At 37.8% G+C, this 24,086-nt stretch overlaps 1 protein-coding gene across 2 annotated transcripts in view; it reads left to right on the forward strand.

The window, feature by feature from the left end:
• The window catches only part of Cpq (carboxypeptidase Q), a 435,107-nt gene that overhangs the window by 107,678 nt on the left and 303,343 nt on the right, over positions 1-24,086 (forward strand). For both annotated transcript variants that reach the window (XM_005381836.2, XM_005381837.2), the window contains one exon: positions 22,822-23,029. In XM_005381836.2, the coding sequence (XP_005381893.1) occupies positions 22,822-23,029 (208 nt within the window). The remainder of the gene's footprint in view (positions 1-22,821; positions 23,030-24,086) is intronic.

Below are 24,086 nucleotides of genomic sequence, written 5' to 3' on the forward strand. Positions count from 1 at the left end.
CTTGGAACTCTGTATTGTCTGTATTGTGCTTGTGATATGTTGTAAAATGTTGTATGTCTGTTAATGTTTCCCTCCTTTTATCCTTAAAATAAAAAAAAAAAAAGGGAAAAAAAATAGTGAAAATTTTTAGATTAATATTTTCCAGAAAGCATGCTTTTGGCTTTATGAAAACTGGACAGGAAAAATGGAAGGCTATAGCAAGCTTGGATTTGAGGGACTAATACTTTGGATTAATAGCCTTTGGAATGGGGAAGTAAATAATATTAAAGAACAGTTAATAATTTTGGATATGAGATGAAGAAATGAGAGGAATCAAAGATTATAAAGCTTTCAAGTTTGGGTCAAGAGGAAAACCATAACAATATTCCAGAGAGGCTTGAAGAAAATCCATAGTGATATTACAGTGAGAAAGAAGAGAATTGAGGGAGAAGCTGGCTGATAATGAATTTTGCTTTAAATACACAGCCCTTTTGAGGTTGACCTCATAGAAAGCAATCGTGTTCTTTCAGAGTGTCCCCCAGTGTTACGAATCAATGACAACAAGACCAGGATAGTCTCTCATCTCGTCCATGTGGCATTTCTTATTTCCATCACTTAAATTCTACAAACTCCTCAGTGTCTTCTATCGATAGTGCCGCAACAATCATTCCTGCTTATTTACCTGCCAGGTCAGTGTACTCTGAGCTTGAGTATGACAACGACTGCCTATAAATCCTTTCCCTTCATTCCCTGAGATAGCACCTGTCACATGGTAAGGGCTCAGTAATTGCTTATTTTGCTGACTTTACTGTATGCCTAGTCTTGTACAGGGTCAGGTGGTGGTGAACATAGCTGAATCTGACAATGAGAGAGCTGTGGTGTAAGTGAGGTGGGAACAAGGAGAACAGGGGGAATCATTCTGCCTGAGGGCAAAGCAAAGACACTGTTCAAAACAAAGACATTGAAGGATGAAGTATGCACTGGAACTAAGAAGGGAGACAGAGTTTTAAAGACAAGAAACCAGAAGAACAAGGGCATGTGGGTGTGAGACTGTAGGAGTATTTGCCCGGTGACTGGAGGATCCGGTTCATGCCCAGGGTGGTAAGAGGGTGGTGATAAGACTGGACAGATAAAAGGGCGGGCTGTAGAAAACCTGGGGCCATCTCATACTTCTAAGGGTAGAAATTATTTCTAGGATGAGGAAAGAAGCAGAATGACTTTAGTTCAAAACTTAATTTGGTGTTTTTAGTAAAAGCATAGGGAAATAGGCCTGAAGAGTTTTAATTTTTGCTACTAAATATGTGTCCAAGACAACAAAGTTATATTCTCTGAATGCTCTGGCATCAGTTCTATGCTATATACTCTTAGTACAGTTTGTATTTGATAGTAGACTTCATGACATTCCATGAGAGTTTGTGCCAAGATATCCACTTTTTTATTTGTATAAAACTAATGAACCAAACATTTCCTATTCCATTGATCATATATGTGCATAAATGAAACAATTTCTAGTCTTAGTGGCAGAAGGAACTATTAACTTCATTGCCTACTAATGTTCCCCTCCTCTTCTACTCTGCCCTTTGAAACTCCCTATGTCAATCTGACAGTGAATCAAGTGACTTTAAAGTCAGTTGGGCTTTTAGTGACAGAACTGCTATTGGGGAAGAAATGGGGAATACCCTGGGCTTAATTTGGGGGAAATAACCATAAAACTTTGTTTTCCGAGAAGGCTCTTGGCTGCCTTCCCCAGTTCATGGAAGAGGACATTTGTCTTTAGACAGCCTAATTTTCATCCTGAAAACCATTTGATAAACACTTGTGTGCGGATATACCTTGTCTGAACAAAAAGCAGCAAACGATGCAGAAGCAGGAAGAGTGAATTCCATACACTCTTTAAAAATGTTTTCCTAATGACAAAAACAATGCATTTCCTTTCAAGTGTAGAAACTTGAAAAATAAAGAAAAACACAAGTATTCAAATAAAATCACCTGAAATTCTATTGCTTAAAGGAACATTTTGTTCTGTGTGCATACTCTTATTTTTCTCTACCTTTGAATATTTATAGTCATTGGTAATATACTGTGCGTACTTCCCTTTTTAGTAATAGTACAATATAACGGTACAGAACTTGGATCTGAGGTTGAATTCTGATCCAACAGCTGACTGACACTGTAACTTTTACCAACTTATTTAACTTTCCAAAAGCTCTGTTTTGTTTGCTGTGAATGGAAATAGCTGTGTCTACTTTGTGGGTTGGAATCAGGCCAAAATAAGGTAATGTGTTTAAAGCAGATCACGATTGCTCAGAGCAGTTTATTATGTGAGTCCTTCATTATCGGATATTGAAATCATTTCTAGCTTTTCCCCTCATATGCGGTGTTTACTAAGCGGTGCACAGTCACAGCCATCAGATTCATTACCATTTAGTTATTAATCTGTGAGTTTAGATTAAAGTAAGAACTGCTGAGCCAGACTCTTGCTTCACTGTATGTTGTTCCAAGTAGATGTTTCTCCATTGGTTTCTGAAACTTGCATCTTCCATCCTTTGTTCCCCACTATGCCTTTGGCCACTCACTTGATTGGTGTGAGGTTTATTCTGTAGTGAGACACTCTCTCACATACCTGCACAATTGGACTAGATAAGAAAGAAAGCTGGTGGATCAGGCAAATAACAGAGATACATGTGACCTTCTGGGTGGGTCTAGAGTTTAGACCTGTGTCACTTCTGGCAATAGGCTCAGCCATAGAGTTTCATATGAGTGATCACCAGAGCCTCTCACGGAGGGCGCTGCAGTCTCGGGGTGGAGCTAAGTGAGATATGGCTTTAATATGGAGAGCCAGCTGTCAGTGCAAAGTGGCATGGATGACAGAGAGAGGCTAGGACAAATTAAATTTGATCCTGCTTAAGCTGGTGCTACTGGTTCAACAGTATATTCACCTTCATGGTGATGTTATAGAGCCTCACAGTACTCCTCTCTCCAACATATTTATTTATAGAAAAATATAATAAAATGAGATAACATAAAATTTTAAAGTTTGACTTTAGAAAACGTTTCTGGAAGAGCAGAAGCTCTAAGTGCTACTGGGAGTAGGGTTGCTGCTACAGCTGATGTAGAATGAGACTCAAGGCAAGCGAGGGTATCCTGATTCTAGGCACACATCCTAGAAAACCTCGCACAGTCATTTAGAAGACTCATGCGAGGATGTTCATTGCAGTGTTTGCACCAGTAAGAAATTATTACTACAGAAGAATAGTAAATAAATTAGGGGGCAGGTTTACAGGATGAAATAGTAGAAAGCAGTAAAGTGGATGATCTAGACCTACATACATCGGCCTGAATTTTTAAGTACTGAATTAAAAAATGTGTATTGAGTAATTATAGGAATAGTATTATACAAGTTATATTAAATTTTATATTAAATAGTATTATACAAGTTAAAGAATATGCAAATAGTACTTCATATGTTATATGTAGTGAAAGTGTATATCTAAGCATATTTTGAACACATTTAGATAACAAGCCTGACATCTAGAGAAAGAAAAGGATGGGAATGTGATAAAGCATCACAAACTTGTGCTATTTGGGTATTTATTTTTTTAAAAAACACTGAAGCAAACATGGTAAAATTAAAATTTAAGGGAGTTGAAGTATGCTCTCATTATCCTTATTTCTTATGATTAATACATTTCATGATTTTATAAAATGGGGAAGTGAGAACAGAGAAAATTAATATGTGAGTACAATTAAGACAAGATCTAACAGTGCAAGGGGACATAAATCTTTATCTTCCTTACTCCATTCCAGTCCCTGGTCCCTTGTTCCTGTGGTCAGAATTTTTCCTGTGACAGCCTATGATACAGAAACATGTAGCACATTTCTTTTTTACCTGCACAGTTAATGTTCTTCGCTATTTTCACCGAGCTATACGGATCTCAGAGGTCATTCATCCTTTAATTTCTGACGCTATCTGCTCAAGAAATTCTTGCTTCATAAAAGTAAGTTACAATTATAATTTCTCTGACGTTCAATTTTAAAGTCGCTGCTCTAGAATATATAGGGCCAATTTTAGAGAGCAGATTGTCAAGACTGATTGTGCTCAGGCCTAGACTCACCTTGAAAACAAAATTTGAAAGGTACTTTTCCCATGTTAGCTTGTCAAAAGATTGAATATATCAAGCATGGGACCAGACAGAATGTGAGGGTGCACATATCTGAGGGGTTCATGACCCTCAAAGAAAACCAAACCAGCCTTAAGCAAACTGGCAATAGGGTCAGCCATCGTTTCATATGGGCGAACTGGTTTGTTGCTGTTGCTACTTTTACAAGTCACTCTACAGGACCATAACCGCACCTCTGGGTTGCTGTTAAGTAGCTATAATGTTAATTTGGTCCTCGTTTGTATTCTATTCAGTATTATGAAACTAAATGTTTGTTAGGTGGTGGTTTAGGAAAGCTGGTAAGACTCAAACAATAAAGCTATATTTTAGGGAAAAAATTGAAGAAAAACTCCCTTTAAAACATCTAAATTCTTTTGTGAGATAAAAAGAGAAAACTAAAGTTTGCAAAATAGTGGAATGGAGCTTGGTAGTTGAGCTGTGGCTGCCAGGTGTTTGGCCTGCCTCTAGGGAGAGTTTGTTATGGGATCTCAGCAAGCCTGGATACACACAGCATGGAAAGTCCCTGCTGCTTGTCATCACAGACTTTGGCTTGCCGCCCTTATTTCTCAAAGACGGAGGTTTTGGGCATTTATTATATTGTTTTCCTGTCCCTCCTTAATGAGAAAAATCCAATGCATTTTTCCCCTAAAATTCTCCACAGTTGAGTTTGGGAGTGTTGGAGGACAGAACTCTTCACGTAAGTCTCATAGGAGGAATGTGGCCACTTTACCCATCTGCTTATAAGGCAAATATACACTGCATCCCCCTACTTACTCCCCATGGCATCTGTAAGAATTACAAAGGGCAAAGCTCCAGAAATTCTAGGTAGGAGTCCTTTGTCTTGATGTTTTTCACAAGGTCCGTGGTGGTCAAAATTCTTAATTTCTTTGACCTTCAGTTTCCTCAACCTAAAATGAAGTTAGTAGTATCCACTTCCAGAAATGATATTCAAAATATCTGGTGGGAGTGTAGCTTGGCTGTCACCAGACAGATGACATATGCATACCGTAAGGTTGTGCCTGGTGCTGGCCATCTGCATGTCAATCAGGACTACTTTGCGAAGCTGATGTAAAGTAAAATAAAAGTAGTGTGCGTTGCCAACTGCAAGGGGGTGCGTACGTTTGTATCATTAATGCAAAGAGCTTGGGGTGAGAAGGACATTTGAGAAGTACTTTGAGCAGTTTGGCTAGAAGATTCTCAAATGAGAATAGAAATTATTTCCTCAACATATTTACTTATTGTCAGTTTATTTAAACATATGCTTATTATACAACTTAGAAACTCACAATCTAGGTATTTACCTATAGAAAGGAAAATAAAAGTCCATACAAAGAATTGAATGTGAGCATTCACTATAGTTTTATTCATAGTATCTATAAACTGGCGATGGTTTTCATATGCATTCACCACCTGGTGTCACATCCCTATGATGCAATGCTGGTTGACAATAAAAAAGGGACAAATGACAGATTCAACACCAGGGAGGGGTCTCAAAAGCATGATACTAAGTGAAACAAGTCACACAAAAATGTTGCGTATGATTCCATTTCTATGAAATTCTATAAAAAGCAAGACCTTAGTGACAGAAAGCACTGTAACTATAGTTAGCTTTTTGTGGGATTGTCTTCCCTAAACCACTGCAGTCTTCTAAAGCCTAGGACCATATCTTACACATTTTTAATAGCACATTGCTGATAGCCATTGTTCACAGAATGAATGAACAAACGGAGTGTCAAAGGGAGTGGTGAGGCTGTGTGCAAAGGAAAATGTGCAAGGAAAGGAAGATGTAGCTGAATCCCAGTCTTGCACTTAGTGGCTAGAAAAATGTTTGACAAGTTGGTTGATGGGTGGGTCTCAGTTTTCCCTGATGGAAAATGAGTCCTATCTGTTGGATAGGGGCTCTCTGTTACTTAAATAAGAGAATATACGTGAAAAGTACTCTGGATATAGTAACACAGTTTGCATACACAAAATATTATCAGATCATTGGAAGAGTGTAATTTTTTAGCTCTAAGATATAGTGATGCAAAGCCAAATCAAATAATATGCTCACTTTCAACTGTTGAAGCAGAGCTTCTATGCTACGTATTGACATATTCATTTGACTCCTTGTACCATCTCATTAAAACTTCTTGTAAGAGACATTTAGAGCCTTGTGAAATGCATTCACCTTACATTATTTATCATTGAAGCAGTTGTCAACTAATCTGTAAAATATTTGAAAGCATGGGTCTGGTCTTATTAACCTTGGGCTCCTATACAGTATGTAATAGAGTGTATTGAACCCAAATGTGTTAAAACGACTACCAGGCACAGTTCAACATGCAAGTCTTGAGAAATGTTATCCAGTTTCTTTATGAAGGCTAAATATCAAAATAGTGTTGTAATTACGTCTCATTTTTAGATGCTGTTAAGGTAATTTTGGGTTTCCACAGAACCTTTCCAGTTTATGCTAATAAAAATGCCCTGGATCTTTGGAAGTCTATCAGTGTGTTCACTTGTAACATTGTGAAACAGAAGAGTTTCACTGCATGTAAAATCGATTTTCCATAAGTCCTAAAATCTGAACTATAGCATATTATATATGTGGTATTCTTTCCAGCATTTCATAAGCATTTTCTTCTTTGAAAATAAAGTTTTGCCTTGACTATAGGAAGAATGCAGATGCTGCCTTACTTTTAGGTCACAGAAAAATCCCTAGGCCGTGATCCACCTTCTGTTCATCATGATTTTCAGTTTCTACTGAACTTACTGATACTATATAGAGCAAAATGGTAGAAAATCTGATTAGGCATATACATTTTAAAGTACATTAAGAATGTGTCAAAGTGACATTGGGGGTAATGTAACTTTTCAGGCACAGGATAAGAAGAATTGACAAGAAAATGTGAACAATACATATTTTACCAATAGTATATATTGTGCAACTATTTATGAGGTAGAGTTAAAATAGGAAGCAAAAGTGTCTCTATGTTACAGTCATTTTTAATAAGTGAATTTATTTTATTAATTTAATTTATTTTATTAATTTATTTTAATAAGTGAATTTATATTTTTAGGTAATTTAAACCTATGTTCTAACTTTGGGAAGCTACTTGAAATAATTGGCTGACTTGTTGATTTAACCTTTCAAATAATATGGCAAGGGCCATTAACTTTTTGCAGTCTATATAGATATTTATCTGAATATGCTTTTGGTTAGGATGTGAAAATACTTGGAGACTAAATCCAATGCTTATGCTTATTTACTTTACATAAATCAGAGTTTCCCATGAGTGACTGTAAAAATTGAAGGAAGTGAAAAGAAAGTGGAACTTGAATATAAAACAAATGTTTGTTTATGGGTTTTATTTAGAAACCCACATTAGTGACTCTGATAGTTGGCATATTAACCCAATAATTCCTCTTCTTTGAGGGTTATTATTTTCATATACGATTATATATTCTTATGAGGCAATTCTCTTTGGAGTACCCAAGGAGAAATATTACATTTTTGCCAAATGAGTTCTTTTCAATATTCTAATCTAGAAAATTTGCATGTAAGAAAACCACTTTATTTCCAGTGTAAATACTTCCATGTATTTTGCTGTTCATCAACACCCCCATCACCCAAATGAAAGCAGTATTGCCACTTCTCAGAACTTTGGAGATTGACAGCATGGCACTGCATTGCGCTGCATACCACACCAAAGAGGGTCCTCAGCCATTTATTTTTAATTACATTGAAACTCACAGTAATATTTAAAAGGACTAACAGTGCTTTCAAAAATTATGCATGAAACAGCATATATTAATTTTTAGGACTTGTTATTGAAAGACATATTGTTATTCTGTCTCTTGTCTCAATGCATAACTTCACTTTTTGATTGTAATTGCCGTAAACTACTTCAGGGATTGAAGTGTTAGCGTGATTGGGAGGTAGGACCCTGGCTTTTAGGTTGTTTGGAGTGGCTTAGGAATGAACTTCCAGGTGGATATACATGCTTGAGGTAGGAGAATATTAGAGTGGTAAGAAGGGATCCATTGGTAAGAAGTCCTAGAAAATAGTGTTGAGGTCTTTGCCATCCATTGTAAAGCTCCTCCAGTGCCCGGTGGGGCATCATTGTCAAAGAGGAGAGGGCAGTATTGCTACCTGGCCCACTGAGGGACAAACAGTTGTAGAAAACGCTGAGTCCCTTTGAATATTTCTTCCCTCAAGCTGAGCTATTCTATAGTTTCCAGACCATATGTGATCTTTTCCCTTTATAACAGTGTTCTGTTTAAAGAAAACTCAAATGTTTGTTGTCAAGTCTGTCAGTGATGTGGGCCCTTGCTCAGAGAGTTCTCCCTGTGATTTTGTTCCTGTAGGGTTAAGTCAGAAGAATGCAGTTATAGAGTAAATTGATTTCATTTTGTTTACCTTTTCCTTGGAAACCTCTAGCTTTCCCCTTTCCCTAGAAAAGGTCCAAACCTATCAGTGTGGCAGGTGGAGATTTTCTAGAATTCGGCTTCAATCAAAGCATGACTTTTGCCATTTTTCTAACTTGGGCCTCAACTCAAGCTCAACCCTTCTTTTATGTAGTCAAGAGCCACAGGCCTTTTTGATAGGAAGCATAGAATAAGGGAAGAATAGAGTGGTGAGGCCGGGGGAGCTCTGACACAGATTAGTACCCACATCACTGACTTCAGGGGCCAAGTTGGTACTGTCCACACTGCCTGTCTTTGCAGGGTATCTTTCTAGGATGAGAGTATGGTGCTTGCTCAGGTGACTATGTTCAGACCACAGGACATTTCTTGATACTAAGTTTTTACTTGCAGATCAGGACATATTTGATGAGTGAATTTCTAATATTCTAGAAGGAAAATCGAATCCCAAAAGACAGGTTGGATTTAAGTAAAGAACTCAGGAATGATCTACTGTCATTTTGGTGCTTGACTGAACTTGAGCCCTTGAAAAAACTTGCTATAGAAACGAGGGCCAGAGGGCTGTGTAGTCAGTGTGGCTTGAGAAAGGGAGAGAGGGGATGGGAATGGGTAGGAAGGGGTGGCTCACGCTGGTGCAGAGGTCTCTTCTAATCCTGGCATACCAAACATGCATCACACTATTCCCCTGATCTCTCGGGCCTCCTGCAAGGGTGGCAGAGCCTGTACGTGACTGGCTTAACTTCAACAACCAGGCAGGGCAAGTTCTTTGGATGACTGACATCTCCCTTCTCTGGATTTTTTTTCAGCATTTTAAATGGTCCCTTTACGGGGCATGAGATTAATTATTTCTTCTCTCCCAATTAACTTATATTACTTCAGGCCAAGAAATGACATTTAAAAATAATTTACCAATAAGTAAGCACTAAATAAAATATTTGACTAAATAAAATATTTTTGGATATTATTTTACTACACCTACCTAGAGCAAGGATACTATCAAGCAACCCAATTTCAGATAAATTAGGCCTTAATTTTTTTAATGGATAGAAAAATCAATTTATTGGTTTCCTTAAGCTCTATTTTCCCTCCTGTCAGTGGAATGCAAGACTACAGGAACTTTTCTCACTTAGATTGGGGTTTGTGAATGTTGTAAAGACCTCCAAGAGCAATTCTTTTTCTGATTATTTTGGAAATAGCACATTTTTTGCTGGAAGGGTTAGAAGCTAGAAACCCAAAGGCTTTTTGCACAAAACCCTGAGGAGAATCTGGATGGATGTACAGATGCTCCAGGAGAGACTTTCATTACAAATTAAGGAAGTCAGGCTACACTGACAGAAGCAGTCTGTTTGCCTTAGAAACTTTTGTTATTAGTGACAAAGCCAGTGAGTCTTTGTATTTTAAGTTCCTTGAGGACAGGCAAAGCCTGTATCATTTGGATTTTTCCCAGTATATTTGGGGTATTCTGAGGAAAGTCTGAGTTCATTGGCAACCAACCAGTAGAATTACACAGCCACAGATTCAAACTCATGTCCTTGCCAGTTGTCTTACTTTATAAGTAGATATCCATTGCTGTGTCAGTATATACTTTTCTGTCTTGAATGATCAACATGGAACACATCATCAGTCACTCCGAGTTCTAGGTAAGACTCCATCCTTTCATTCCTTCTTATTGAATTCTCATCAAATTCTTCCTTCATTTTTCTCATTGTACCCTGCTTACTAGTCCCATGTAAAATCATTCAGTGAAAACTGTTAATCTTATTTGTAAGATTTACTGCAAATTTAGCCACTTCTCTTACTGGGCAGGCTAAGTCACCAGACACCACCATCTTTATTTAGGTCTCTCTTTCCCAGTGGTTTTACCATTTTCAAGTCTGTTTGTCCTCAACTCTGTAACAGTGAAAATAAAAATTTTTTCTATGAGAATTCAATTACATGGATCCCTGCAGGTCTTTGTGCTTAGAAAAATCATTATTACATAATTATCTTTGAAAATACATCTCAAAAACTCATTCAGCAGATGTTTGTGAACTGATTATTAGCCCCATACTATTTTTCCTTTGACTATAGAACAAATCCTATCCCTCTTTTTAGTTCTAGAGGTTTTCAGTTTGTTTTTTTTTTTTTTTTTTTTTTTTTTTTTTGGTTTTTCTCCGGTACCGGGAACCGAACTCACGACCTTGCGCTTGCCAGGCAGGCGCTTTTTGCCGCTGAGCTAAATCCCCAGCCCCGGTTTTCAGTTTTTAAGGAATTAACTACTTTGTACAGTTACCGAGGAAAAACTTTCTGTATTTATGATATATGACATGATGTTTTAATATATGCATGCACTGTGGAATAGCTAAACCAAACTATTTAATGTATGCCATATCACATTATTTTTTGTAGTAATAAGAACCTTTAAATTCTACTCGGTAGTTTTTAAGTATCCATTTTACTGTTATTAACTAGAGTCATCATGATGTACAATAGATCTTTTGAATTTACACTTCCTAACTAATTTTTTTTTGCCTTATAACCAATATTTCCCATTCCCTTCATCTTGCAATACCTGGTAGCCATTATTTTATTTTGTTTCTATGAGTTAGTTTTTTAAGATTCCACACATAAATGATATCAGGTGATCTTTGATTTTCTGTGTTTGGCTTATTTCATTTAACAGGATATCTTCCCAGGATCATCACACATGACATTACCTTCTTTCTAAAGGCAGAGTAGTATTCCATTTTGTATATATAGCTTATTTTCTTTAGCCATTCATCTACTGATAGACACTCGGGTCTATTCCATATATTTTGGCTATTGTAAATAGTACTACAATAAATGTGGGAGTTCAGATGTCTCTTTGACATCCTGTACTGATTTCATAACTTTTTTTCTATAAACTCAAAAGTAGGATTATGGATCACATATGGTATTTTTATATTTAATTTTTTAGGAATCTCCAGAGTTTTCCATAATGGCTGTACTTGTTTACATTCTCCTTAACAGTGTCCAAAGGTTTATTTTTCTCTGTATCCTCATCAATACAAATTCTAACTCTTTACTACGATCTTCAAAGCTTTGTATGATATAGTCCCTGATTTCCCCTTAAACTTTATCTTCTATTCCTATTTCGCCTTCGTTATTACACTTCAACTGTAATGTTCTTCTCTCAGTTCCCTAGAAAAACTTTCCTGCCTCAGGGCCTTTTACATGCGGTGACTTCTGCAAGGAGTATGCCTGTCTCCATTTATCTTTTCCATAGCTTCATAGCATAAAATTCTTTAGTTCTCATCTTAAATGTCTCCTTAGGGAGGTCTTATCTCATCATTACTCCAGAGGAGTCTGTTTCCTTCATTCTTCAGTAACCTAGAAAATACAAATAACAGTGTCTTATACAAGGTAGAAGTTTCTCTTTTGTCATATAAAATTATGGATAACTCTGCTCCAGGTTGTTAGGAATTCCAGACACTGGTTAGGAACCCAAACATTGTCTATGTGGCCCTTTCCAAGTCTACCTCATAGTCCAAGGTGGCATCTTCCATTTTCATTTGAGTGACCAGGAACTCTAAACAGACATCTCCTCTATGAAGTAATTTTGTAATATCATGCTACAAAGAAATTGGAAAATGAGATCTTTTTTCTATGTGGTCATATTACTGCAAAATTAAATTTTTATTACTGAAGGAGAGGGAGAAAATGGATACAGAGTGTAGAACAATGCCCTCACATCTTAAACTCATAGTAAAAATGTCCATTATTGTATCATATGTTGTGTTATGACCCACAAAATTATTTCATTTTATTTTTATTTATTTAAAAATTTTTGGCAGAGCTGCAAAATAGCTTTCTTGTAGGAATTATGTGCTTCTCCTGGGAAACTGGCTTTTTCTAGTACAGACCTTGTGGTTTTTGTGTCTTGTTCTTTGCTTTATTTGCCAAGCACTGTAAAGTTCTCTCCAGCAAATGCATAAACCTTATAACATGTATTTTTCCCATAATATTAACCATTGAGTTATTTTATTATACATTTTTTAAAATTTTTTTTCTCACTTACTTTTATTTTTTAATGTAGTTTTGCAAGTCTTCAATTTTTTTTTTTTTTTTTTTTTGGTTTAGTAATAAGCCTGGAAATAAGTAAACATAAATAAGTACAAACAAACTGTCCTGTATTTAATGAATACAATAAAAGTGTATGTATCATAGTATCTTAGTTACTTTTCTCTCATTGACAAGACAAAATATCTGACAACCAAATTAAAGATGAAAAGGTTTATTTAGCTCACAGTTTGTAGAGGTTTCAGTTCATACTCAACTGACTCCAAGGCAGGGAGCACATGGCACAGGGGCAACAGTTCACGGCAATAGAAAACAGCAAAAGCAACAAGAGCAGAAAGCGGGAGAGCAAGCCTTTTCCTCCCTTATACTGCAAGCAGGCTACTCGCCCTAGGGTGGCTGTAGGTCTCATACCATTTCTGTGCCCTCCTCTTGCACAGGATGAAGATGTTTACAAAGTGAGACCCTAGCCTCCTGCTGAGTTGCTTAGTTAAGCTTCTAAACTTCTCAGACTGACACAATGTACCAACCACTACACATGGATTTGTTGACAGAAACAAATGAGTTAGTAATAAGCAAAGCATTTAGAACAGCCTCTGGCACACTGTAAGACCTATATAAATGTCAGTTGTTTATTATTGTGATTTTAATTAGATAAACCTGCTTGAAGACACACTCTTATTAACACTTTGAAATGAAGTTAAATGAAGAAAAACTGATGTAAATATGTATTTAAGGGCCACTCAGGAAAAATTATTTTTATGCCTCATAATGTAATCTATGTTGCAGCTAGTCAATACATTGTGCTGTATAGTTAATGTGCTATAATTCTTAGATAGCCTCTGAGATATTTGAAATGTCTCGTATTTAGGCATCTTGTAGATAAAATGTATAGATGGTTAATTGGATGAGAATTCAATAACCCAAAGAAGTGGAGGATTCTGTGACCAAGAGAAGTGTTGTTTTCTCTCTATTTCTGCTTTTCTCTGGTGGAGATAGAAGGTCTCCATTAGATAGGTCTGGGTTTGCATGCTAAAATCTATAAGTAACCAAACTGTGATCTAAGTCGTCTGAATTTTCATATCAATATACAGTATTTGCAGAGACAGAAGCAATAATACCTACACATTGAGACATGAGCATTACATGAAATAGTGTAGATAAACAGTTTTACATAGTACCTGGTCCGTGTATGTATGTAACACTTAATTTGTTGTAATTTTTTTTTTTTTGTACCGGGAATTGAACTCAGGATCTTGTGCTTGCCAGGCATGCACTTGTGCCACTGAGCTACATTCCTGGCCTTGTTATCATTAGTTTTGTGCAAATCATTAAGTTGGAAAATTATTACCTTTACCTCCTGGATGTACGTTGACTATAAACAGATCTAATGTTTTTCTTCATTAGATATTTGCAAACCCTGTCCTACAATGTGATGGAAATTCTACAATTGCTTACATTTTTGCTTGTCCATCATGAGGTTGTGTCAAAAAGTGGTTTTCTAATGTGGTGCATGGGTGCTCGGGAGCTATGCCAAGTTTTGAACCCATATAGCATTAGTATTTATATTATAGCGTTTGTGCTGAAGTTTCTAGCGTTTATTAATAAATTATTAATGTTGCTGTAGATGCCTGGCTTTCATTAATTAGTAGCTCATCAAACCCTCATCAAAAACTTCCCTTTCATTTTGTTGGAAATAAACTGGCTGAAAGCCTTTAAGCCCTGCCAAAGTGGATCTTGAACAATATGGTCAATTCAATTTAATTCAACAACCATACATTGAATTCAGAATATGGGAAAAGCGTTGTACTACATACTGTGGCAATATCAAGGGACAGCCCCTGTGGTGACCATCTGCTGTTTGCTAACCAAGATTCATTTTCATTGTATCTGGGAACTACAGCCTCTGCCTCTTCCCAGCCATGTGCTTTGGGTAGGACTGGCCTCTTACCCAGGTCTAGGGATGGGTGGGCCTTCTGTGGCTTACAATAGTCAGCATAGCCTATTGCCATAGCCAGCGTACTGGATTGAGGAGTCCCACATAACTCAGAAATCTCAAACAAAAATATATACTTAGGCTCCTGAAATACTGCAGCTTCTGTGGTTGCTGCTGGAGCTACTTGGAAGACACACTGTCTTTCCCTGGCCAATGTACTAAGGGTGTGTGACCTGGGAGAATCTTCAGCCATTGTCGGGCAGAACACTGCACAGCACTGAAGCTGAAGTGATGCTATGGGAGATGGCTCTGGGAGCTGGGACCTGCCTGAAGCCAGCCCTACCATTGGTCACATGAGCTGAAACCTTCCAAGCCAAGTGAAGAGGGGCTTTCTATTATTTTCAAGTATGAGAATCGACATGTTTTCTCATCCCAGGTGTCAGAAAAAATCCATTTGTGGCAGATGTCACTCTAGCGTTATTATTATTCTAGAATACTTGTTCATATTTGTAATAAAACTTGACCCAAGGACTATAATTATTGCAGAAACTAAATTGACCAATGACACATATTTATTGAATTGGATTTGGACTCACGCTGACCTGGATTTAAGTCCAGACATTGCCACTTTCTAGTTTGGAAAGACACTTCAAGTTGCTTGCACCTCAGCTCTTTTATCTATTAAATAGGGTAATGTCTGTACTGCCATTAGTTACACTACTTTTAATGCTTTTCTTCACTTGTAAAATGTGGTTAATGCTCTTACATTGTGCCTTTGAATTACAGCAGGATTAACATCAGTAGTTGGATTTGTGCCCTCTAGTCAAAGGGCTTTCATAAAATGGCTTCCAGGGAATTTTCATGCATGTTATGTGGTTTGCATATTAATATCATATCTAATGCTTCTTGAGGTATCAAATGATATCAGTTTCAATTGTGAACCTCAGCCTGGTTTTCTATTATCTGAAGCAGAAATTCGGTTTTGTTACAGTATTTTTTGACCAACCGTTACTTCTTTAAGAAGAACATGAAGCACTCAACATTTCAAAACATCACTTTATAAAAAACCGCACAAACATTTTGGAATACTAAGCTGTCATAGTGTTATTTTATCTCTCTGATATAACACTGTAATAACATTATTTTGTACCTAATACAGACACAGGCACACTAGTTTCTGTCATTTTGTCCTTGGTTGATGAAGATGGAATTCATAGAGAAAATGCATTTAGAGTGAAATAGTGAAATCTGCTGAAAGTGTATAGAATAATTTAGCAGTTTGACATGGCTGCTTGTTTCTTTTAGAAATAACATTGGGTGGTTAGCTAACTGGATCTGCCAAGATTGTATTTTAATGATCTCCAGAGTTAATCTGCTATTTAAAAATCTTCGTCATGTTGAGTCTTCATGTGTTAGATCACTGGCACTTGTTAAATTCTTCAGATGTGTTTGTTTTCTGCTGTTTGGTGTTGATCATTTGATCACTTTGATGTGTCATAGGAAGAGGAAAGTTATTATTTAATTTTCACTGAACAATGTTTTCTAACGTATCAGAGTATTCATTCTATATTTTATCAGTTAGCCATAGATTGTGAAAGAACTCTGATACAAACTTGAAACTCAGGACCCTGTATCAGTCATACTCACTTGGGAATGCTGGAATAAGGACTGTGTTACAAAATCTCAATGGCTTAGCATCAGCAAGATTTATTTCCTGGTCACTTTATATTGAAAATGCCAGTTGGTAGTACCTTTGCCTCTGCCTCAGGTATGTTTTTTATTCCAGGACATATCTTAATGAGCAGCTCCCATCTAGCATATACCATTCTTGTGGTTGAGGGCAATGAACTCTTAAAACATAAAGCCAGATGTTGCAATAGTCCTACCCAGATGTGTGTCATGTCCATTCATATTCCATTGGCCAGAGTAAGTTGTGGGACAAGTCCCAGGGTCAGTGTCTTTGACAGAGATACTGCACTTTATAAGCCAATTGGCAGAAATGTGTTATCCTCACATAAGGAAGGGAGAAAGAAATAATGGAGTGTTTCATGGGTCTGCTTTGGATAGGGTCACTATGTCTTTTATTGCTATACCCTGATCTGTTTCTGCTGAATCTCAAAAAACTCATTCTCCTGCTTCTCTTGCCCATTTCTCCATCATTTCCTCAATTACCCAGAATGCTAAGTAGACCTATACACTCTGTCCAGGTTTTGATAGGTGATTACAGGTGATGTGGGGTCTTTGTAATATACTCCCCAAATTACTGGTTTGGTGAAAACTAGAGCTATCTAATATGGTAGGGAATGGTACCATTCTGAGCCACACAAGCTTGATAGTTTGCTCTTTTTAAAAATTTGTTTTTATTGGTTTGATCCAAAATAAAAAGACTCAATCAAAAACAATGGCCAACAAAAATGAATAAGTACTTCTCAGAAGGAGAATTACAAATGGCCAGTAAATAGATGACAAAGTGTTCAGCATCTCGGGCCATTAGAAAAATGCAAATTAAAACAACACTGAGATTCAACATTACTCCAGAAAGAATGACTATTTGGTCACCTGCCTCCACCTAGCATTTGGGTATTGTGCTTTGCTGCTTTGCCTCTTGTTCTTCTAAATTTCATTGAAACTAATAACTTTTCCTTTAAAATTTATGCAAGAAGATTGTATTCTTTCCCTGTCTAGAGTTTACAGAGTGAGGATGGGGTCCATAAATACTTCAATTAAAACTTGGAAGAATGTGGAGCATCCCACTGCTTGTAGGTGCCTGGCAGGAAGCTGTCTATTTAAGTGCGTATCTGTTTGATGTATTTTTGTCTTCCTGTCTTTGTCCTTTATCTACATGTGCCCTTTCTCCTATATCCAGGCAAATGAAATCTTCCAAAATCCACTTGAAGTTTCTTCTTATAGAAAACTTCCTAGATTTTCCCCCTTCTTTAGAATTTACACTGATTTATGTTGTTTCATTAGATTTCACTTTACACTTTCATTTAGCACTTGAGAGAGTCTGTGATCTTTTAAGTTATTGTTTACCTATTTTATCCTCTTAATTACACAAAGTCTTTAAAGATAGAATTGGAATTTACCCATCTTCCTTTTGTCTCCAATGCCTAGCACGAAATCCAAGCCTGTTAGAAAAGCTATAACCTTACTGAATTAATTTAAATCTTTGAAGTTTGTTCTTCCATGGAAAGTGTATGACACAATCACAAAATTCTTAAACAAATGGACCCTCAAGAAAGCAGTGCTCTGATGTTCTTTTATCTGCCTTGCTATGAATTTGCAATTTCCTCACCACTTCAGGCCAAAAGGCTGAATTTCCAAGAGCAACATTTCTTCCTTCTGCATCACTCTGCACTCAGGAAGGGCCAGCCATCCCAAGGACCTAGTTATCTTGCACAGTGCACCTGTAGAGATTACGTGATAAGAGCGAGAAGTTAGGCTTCCTTTTGGCTAAGGTTAGACTATTTCCTGCTCTGGGCTAAATCTTCTTCTGAAATCAGAATCAACTTCCTAAAACATACTACATTGAATTGAGCCCCAGAGACACATTTTTCTGCCTGTAGTCTTTTGCTGTTAATGGTAGAAAACATTATAAAATTCTCTCTTAACGATTGTCTCATGGGTCCTTGGGAGGAGTCAAGTCAGGAGAGATGGACAGTGAGTCTTTGTCAAATCCTCAAAGGAGAGGATGACCTGAGCCGGTACCACAGTGGTCAGCCCTTGCTGTCTGCAAGGAGACATCAGCAGCCATCCCAATCAGCATGAGTGCCTTAAAAACGAATTGATCAGCTTTGAAAATTAGGTGTGGAAAATTAATTGGAACCTGAGGATTCCATACTTTTATGACACAAGAAGCGATAGCCAAGACAGTCACTTCGTGAGTATTTTTAGCTGCAGCCCCACATTCTACCCTGAAATTAACCCCTGTAGTCCTTTTCCTCACTTTAACGAAGTCTGCTGCTTCTTGTTCTTCAGCGAGACTCAGCCCTCCCCAACGTTCTCTGTTAAAAGGCCGGGACCGTGAGTGATAACAGCAACCGGATGCATGTGCAGAACCCTGGAAATGACTGATAACTGACAGCTTAGGCGGGCATTTATGGAGCTGTTTCTTCTCCTTTTTTATTCATCTTAAAAGGAAAATACTGAGCTTTTGGGGGACATATTTTACATTTATAAGAGAACAGTGATACCATGAATAGGAAGAGCGTGGCCCTTGGATGCAAACAGCCAAGAATTCAAATCTCAGTGTCAACACCTGGGACTTGTGTAAGCTTAACTCTTGGCACCTCGGAACCCTCATAAGAACTACCTTGCAGAGTTGCTGTGAACATCGGAATAAATGATGGACACTGAAATATAGCTAATCATGTTACTGATTATTCTGACCTACACAAAATACAGGTCTTAGAAATGGAAGGTGACCAAGGATGGGGCTTCTTGCTGTCTCTGTTCGTTTTGTGTGTGCGCCTATGCATGTGTGTGTCCCTGTGTGTGTGTATATCACCTATATGTGTCAGACATCAGTTCAGGTGGTCAGGAACATCAGTGAGTAAAACAGACAAAAGTTTCCATCCCCCATGTAGTTTACATTATTGGAGTGGGTACGACTGGATGCTGCTAAATATTATGGAAATTATGGGAAAATTTAGGGAGCTGGGAGGGCTAGAAGTTGGGAGTGGGTTGCAATTAGGAATAGGAATTTCTGGGTAGGCCTTACTGTGAACCTATCACTAGGTCTGTGTTTTTACGGTCTGATTCCATGAACTGTCTTTTGAAATGGGAGAATGAGAAGAAAGGAGGTAAGAGTAGAGGAGAAGAGGGGTCTGCTGATCTGTCGGAAGGCATGAGTACTTCCTGTCGTATAATATGTGTCAAAACACAAACTTATATAGGAGAGTGAGGTTTTCCAGGTGGCCTAGTTTTATTTCATTCAGTTTGAGCAAACATCTTCCTGCGATGTTCTGTATGCCTCCCACCTTCCCAAATGATGACTGCTGAGAGCGGCCCATGTGGTCTGTGGCTGCTAGAGGAGGTCACCACTGTGACTCAGATCTGTTTTGGGACCATCATGAAGCACGTCCTTCTGGGCCAGGAGAGATGTTCTCAGCTATTTGCCCTGTGTTGTGGCTTGAGTCTGCAGTGACTCTGCATTCTACCCACATGTGGCTGTTTACATGCAAAAATGCATTAACTAAAAGTAAATGACATTAAAAATTGGGTTTCTCACTCATGCTAGACATATTTCTAATGCTCAGCAGCCACGTGTGGCCATGTGTTAGCACGTATACGGAGTATGTCCACTGTGGAAAGTACGATTAGCATTTGTTAGTTTGCATATTTCTGACTCTGACACTGTTTTTTTAAAGTGCCACTCACACTTTTCAGGTCTATCTTCTTTTGATGTGCTGTTTCTAATAGCTTACAAATTTAAAGACCAGATATAGAATTTTGTATATAGTAAGGGTATCTAGGCTCTACGATAGATGACCAAAGAGCTCTCTTATGTTCAAGCACCTGAGTTTTCATCCTTGGAATTTATATCTGGAGTCTAACTGCCCAGTGCCTATTTGGCTTGCCTACTGTTTTGCAGCTGTTCCTTTGGTGGTAAGAGAATCAGCCTGCTGAGCTATGTGGGATAAGAGCTGTCAAACTTTAACAGTAAAATTACACATTCATGGAAATGTTTGAGATCCAGTCAGTGATCCCTTATTTGGAGCAATGCTATTCAAGGAATGTTTAAGGCCAGGTTGTCTACACATAGGCCAAGCCCTGTGTCAGTCCCAAGAGATACAAACAAAAATGAACATGGCCCCAAACCCTCCGGGGAATCAAACCCTCCGAGAGAGAATGGAGGGGTGGCACTATAAATAAAGCTTCATTATAGTGCCCATCTGTGTCCAGGGTATATGAAAGTCCCAATAAGGGCAGTATTCAGTCCAGCCTTCTCACTGCTGATAGTGAGGGCCAGGAAGCAGGAGGTCAGGCAATGCCTCTTAAAGCAGCCATTCTTGAATGGAATCCTGAGGGATAAATAGTTGTTAGTAACATAATGAAATTGGTAGTGGGGTCAGTAAGAAGTGATGTACCATTGCTTGAACACAGACTCTGTGGAGTGAATAGCATAGAGTATGGGAACTTCTAAATTTAGTATTGATGAAATTTAGAAATAACAGGGAGCCAGTGCTTGTGGAGGTGGGCAGGCTTTCAATAGTAGGTTGAAAGATGGAGTTTGGGTAGGGGTGAGAAAGAGGCGGGGTAACAGTGCTGTTAGCAGATATGACTTTTCCACAGTTCAAGTAGTCAGCTCAGGTGGCTATGCAGAGGTAATTAGAGGGAGCTGGGCTGGAGGTGAGAGGGTTGGCAGGGAGAGAATTGCAAGAGTCCAAAAGAGAAGTCCTGAGGACCCGATGTGAGAGAGTGCAATGGGATGGAACAGAGAAGTGAGTCTAGTCAATATCGATCTCTAAGGGGTGAAAGTATTAATGCGTGAGGACAGTTTAGATGTGGGGGATGAAAGAGACGGAGGAATCAGAGGTGACTTTCAGCTTTCAGGAAAACAGACGAATTCAAAGTCTTTTTGCAAGTGCATGGAGGTAGACTCTGACCTGTGGTTGCTACTAGTGTGATTTGCACTGGCAACTCCACTGTCCAGGTTGGTGTTAGTTCTTCAAGACACCACTTTCTCACGTGCTAAGAAACCTTAATATAAACCATAATAAGGTACCACATTTCTATGACTTTATGACTTTAATTTTGAAAATTTATAGAAATTTGGCTTCATTTCTAGTGGCTCTGTTCCAGACACCAAAATTCCCCCAGTTCTGGGACATCCCTGGGGTGGACTCTTGAACCTGTTATTCATTAGGAACAGCTGAAAACCATCAGCAAAATTCCTATACTATGCCAACAATAACGCCAGTCAAATTTCAAGGTAACTCCAGGTTTCAGAGAGTTATGAATCCTTATTTGTATTTTATGCATATTTATCATGTAGAAATACTGTAATTTCCTTACTTTCCACAATTACACAATTCTTTTTTTTGAAGGAAGTGCTATAAATTATGCCCCAAGTCCTGAATGTTAGTGGAAACATGCTTACAGATTTGTAGCTAATCATTGTAAAGTAAAAGTACAAAACCAGGCAGGATGGTGGAGCCGAAGTAGGAGAGGAGCCAGTCCAATGGGTCCATATCAGTGGGACCTATGCTGAAAACAAGAATTCTCTCTAGTACCGGAAACACAGCTTTAAAAGAATTTTCTATGTAACAGTTTACAATTTAATGACATCTATTAAGCTTTAAAATAAAAAAAGTCTAGTTCCTTAGTTTATAATCCTAAAGAAGGATGACAAGTATATGTTGATACTTCAGTTTTTACGAATATATTTCCTGAGGGCACAGCTAAAGCTACAGAATAGTAGGCAATTACCGCTTTCTTCTAGATAGATTTAGCCACTGCTTCTGGCCTTTGACACTCAATATTTTTTCTTTGCCACCCTACTTTACTGAAGTGGATGTTTGGTGGTCCAGGAAGTTTTGAATGAGTTCTTGGGAGGCTAATCAGGAGGCTTTGGGCAAGTCTTGAGGCATGAAGGAAGTAGGTGCATCTAAGGAAGATGACAGAATTTTAGGACAATTGTACATGTTCAGATATTTTATTTGAAAAATTATGTAAATTGATATGCACAGGAAGTTTCCATATCCTTGAAGAGTGTTTTTATATAGGAAAAAAACCCCTCTAAGCTGATTCTTTGTGGCTCTTGGGAGAATTTACATGAACTATTTGTTAAAAGTTGGATTAATGAAAAACATTGGCTTTGAAGAGTATTCTTCACAAGCTGCCATGCTTTGCATCACAGCACTGAAGGTTGTTTAGCAACACATTGAAATATCATTATGAAAATATATGTGTATTTTATTAATCCAAGAGGATCTTTGTGACATGCATTTTAAAGAAATAAATGATTATCGTCATTCTATGAAATTTGTGACTTCTTAGGGTGAGAAATCAGAAGGATCAAAAAGGAGCTATCTTTTCAGGCAATTAGTGATTTAATATCAGCTGGTCAAGTGAGTTAAAAACTTTGTGTTGTATGTTTTGTTATTTCGAATGCCTTTTCTTCTTGTTGGGAAAGTAGTTAACCCCACAGTCTTTCTCCCATGGTAAATGGCTCTGAGGCTTTGACCTTCTCAAGCCGGTTTGCCAGATGTAGCAGATGGAGCATGTGTGAACTTTTGTGTGCCAATTCCACCTGGCTGGTGGCAAACCATAAGTTAATTTTGATTTAACTTTTACTTCTAGGCATTACAGCAGAAGTTCTGGTGGTGACCTCTTTCGACGAACTGCAGAGAAGGGCCTCAGAAGCAAGAGGAAAGATCGTTGTTTATAACCAACCTTACATCAGTTACACAGTGTCAGTGCAATACCGGATCCGGGGGGCAGTGGAGGCTGCCAAGGTGGGGGCTTTGGCATCCCTCATCCGATCAGTGGCTTCCTTCTCCATCTACAGGTTGGTTATCGTATTTGTTTGAAATCTTTTCAAAAACCAGGGTTTTCCATAAAAAAGAAGTCCTTATGAAATAAAAACAAACCATTCAAATGAAAATACTGATTTTCATGGAATTTCCCTCCATCCCATATTTGGTCATATGTTTGTAATATCTTCTGTGGCCTTTTAAGTATCCCAGGCATCATTTATGCATTCCTTTAAAAGTTTTCCACATCCACAACGATCCCATAACATTCCTTATATAACTAATGTATTGTGTATTTTCACTGGAGGGAGAGCTGAGTTCACGTCTGTGTTTCATCAAAGATTCCTAATGACCTCAGAGGAAACTAGGCTGTTTTCCATGTTGCCAGAGAAGTGAAATAAAAATAGAGTTGTTAACATGATGGGGACCATCTATGGTGTAGTGGAAATAGCTGAAGAGCTAGTAGACCTTGGATATAGTCTTGGCTCTGCTCCTGAACAACGGTGTGAACAACTTTAGTGTTTCCTAAACTTCTCTGGGCCTCCTCCTTCTCTTCTACTGATGAGTGATGCTAAAGAATCATAAATGTATAACATTAAAATTAAATAAAATATACTTATAAAAGATACTTGATTGTAAAGGTCTGTATAAATATTTGGTGTTATTTGAGGACAACATAAGACATGCCTTCTTTGTAATCCTGTTTGAGGTAATGCCATCAGTGCTTTCTTTATTTTATTGTTAATTAAATTTTTCCTGTTATTTACTTCACTTTTTATTAGCGCATATTTGTAACACAGAATAGTGGTGTTTGTTTTGGGGAATTGGTACATGTCCATAACACATCTTGGTCATTTTTGATCCCTTCATTCCCCTCTTTCTCCTTTTCCCTCCTCCTAATCCTCTTCTCTATTTCCAAGAGTCTGCCTTCTAGTCATCTGTCATCTCTCATTAATTAATTAATTAATATTTTATGCTTCTTATATAAGTAAAAACCATAATATTTAACTGAGTTTGGCTTGTTTTTTTTTTTTTTAGCTTAGTGTGCTGGTCTCAAATTCTGTCCATTTTCCTCCAGATATGTATTCCTCA

This window comes from Chinchilla lanigera, unplaced genomic scaffold (assembly GCF_000276665.1).
Source record: "Chinchilla lanigera isolate Chin_1 unplaced genomic scaffold, ChiLan1.0 scaffold00016, whole genome shotgun sequence".
NCBI lineage: Eukaryota > Metazoa > Chordata > Mammalia > Rodentia > Chinchillidae > Chinchilla > Chinchilla lanigera.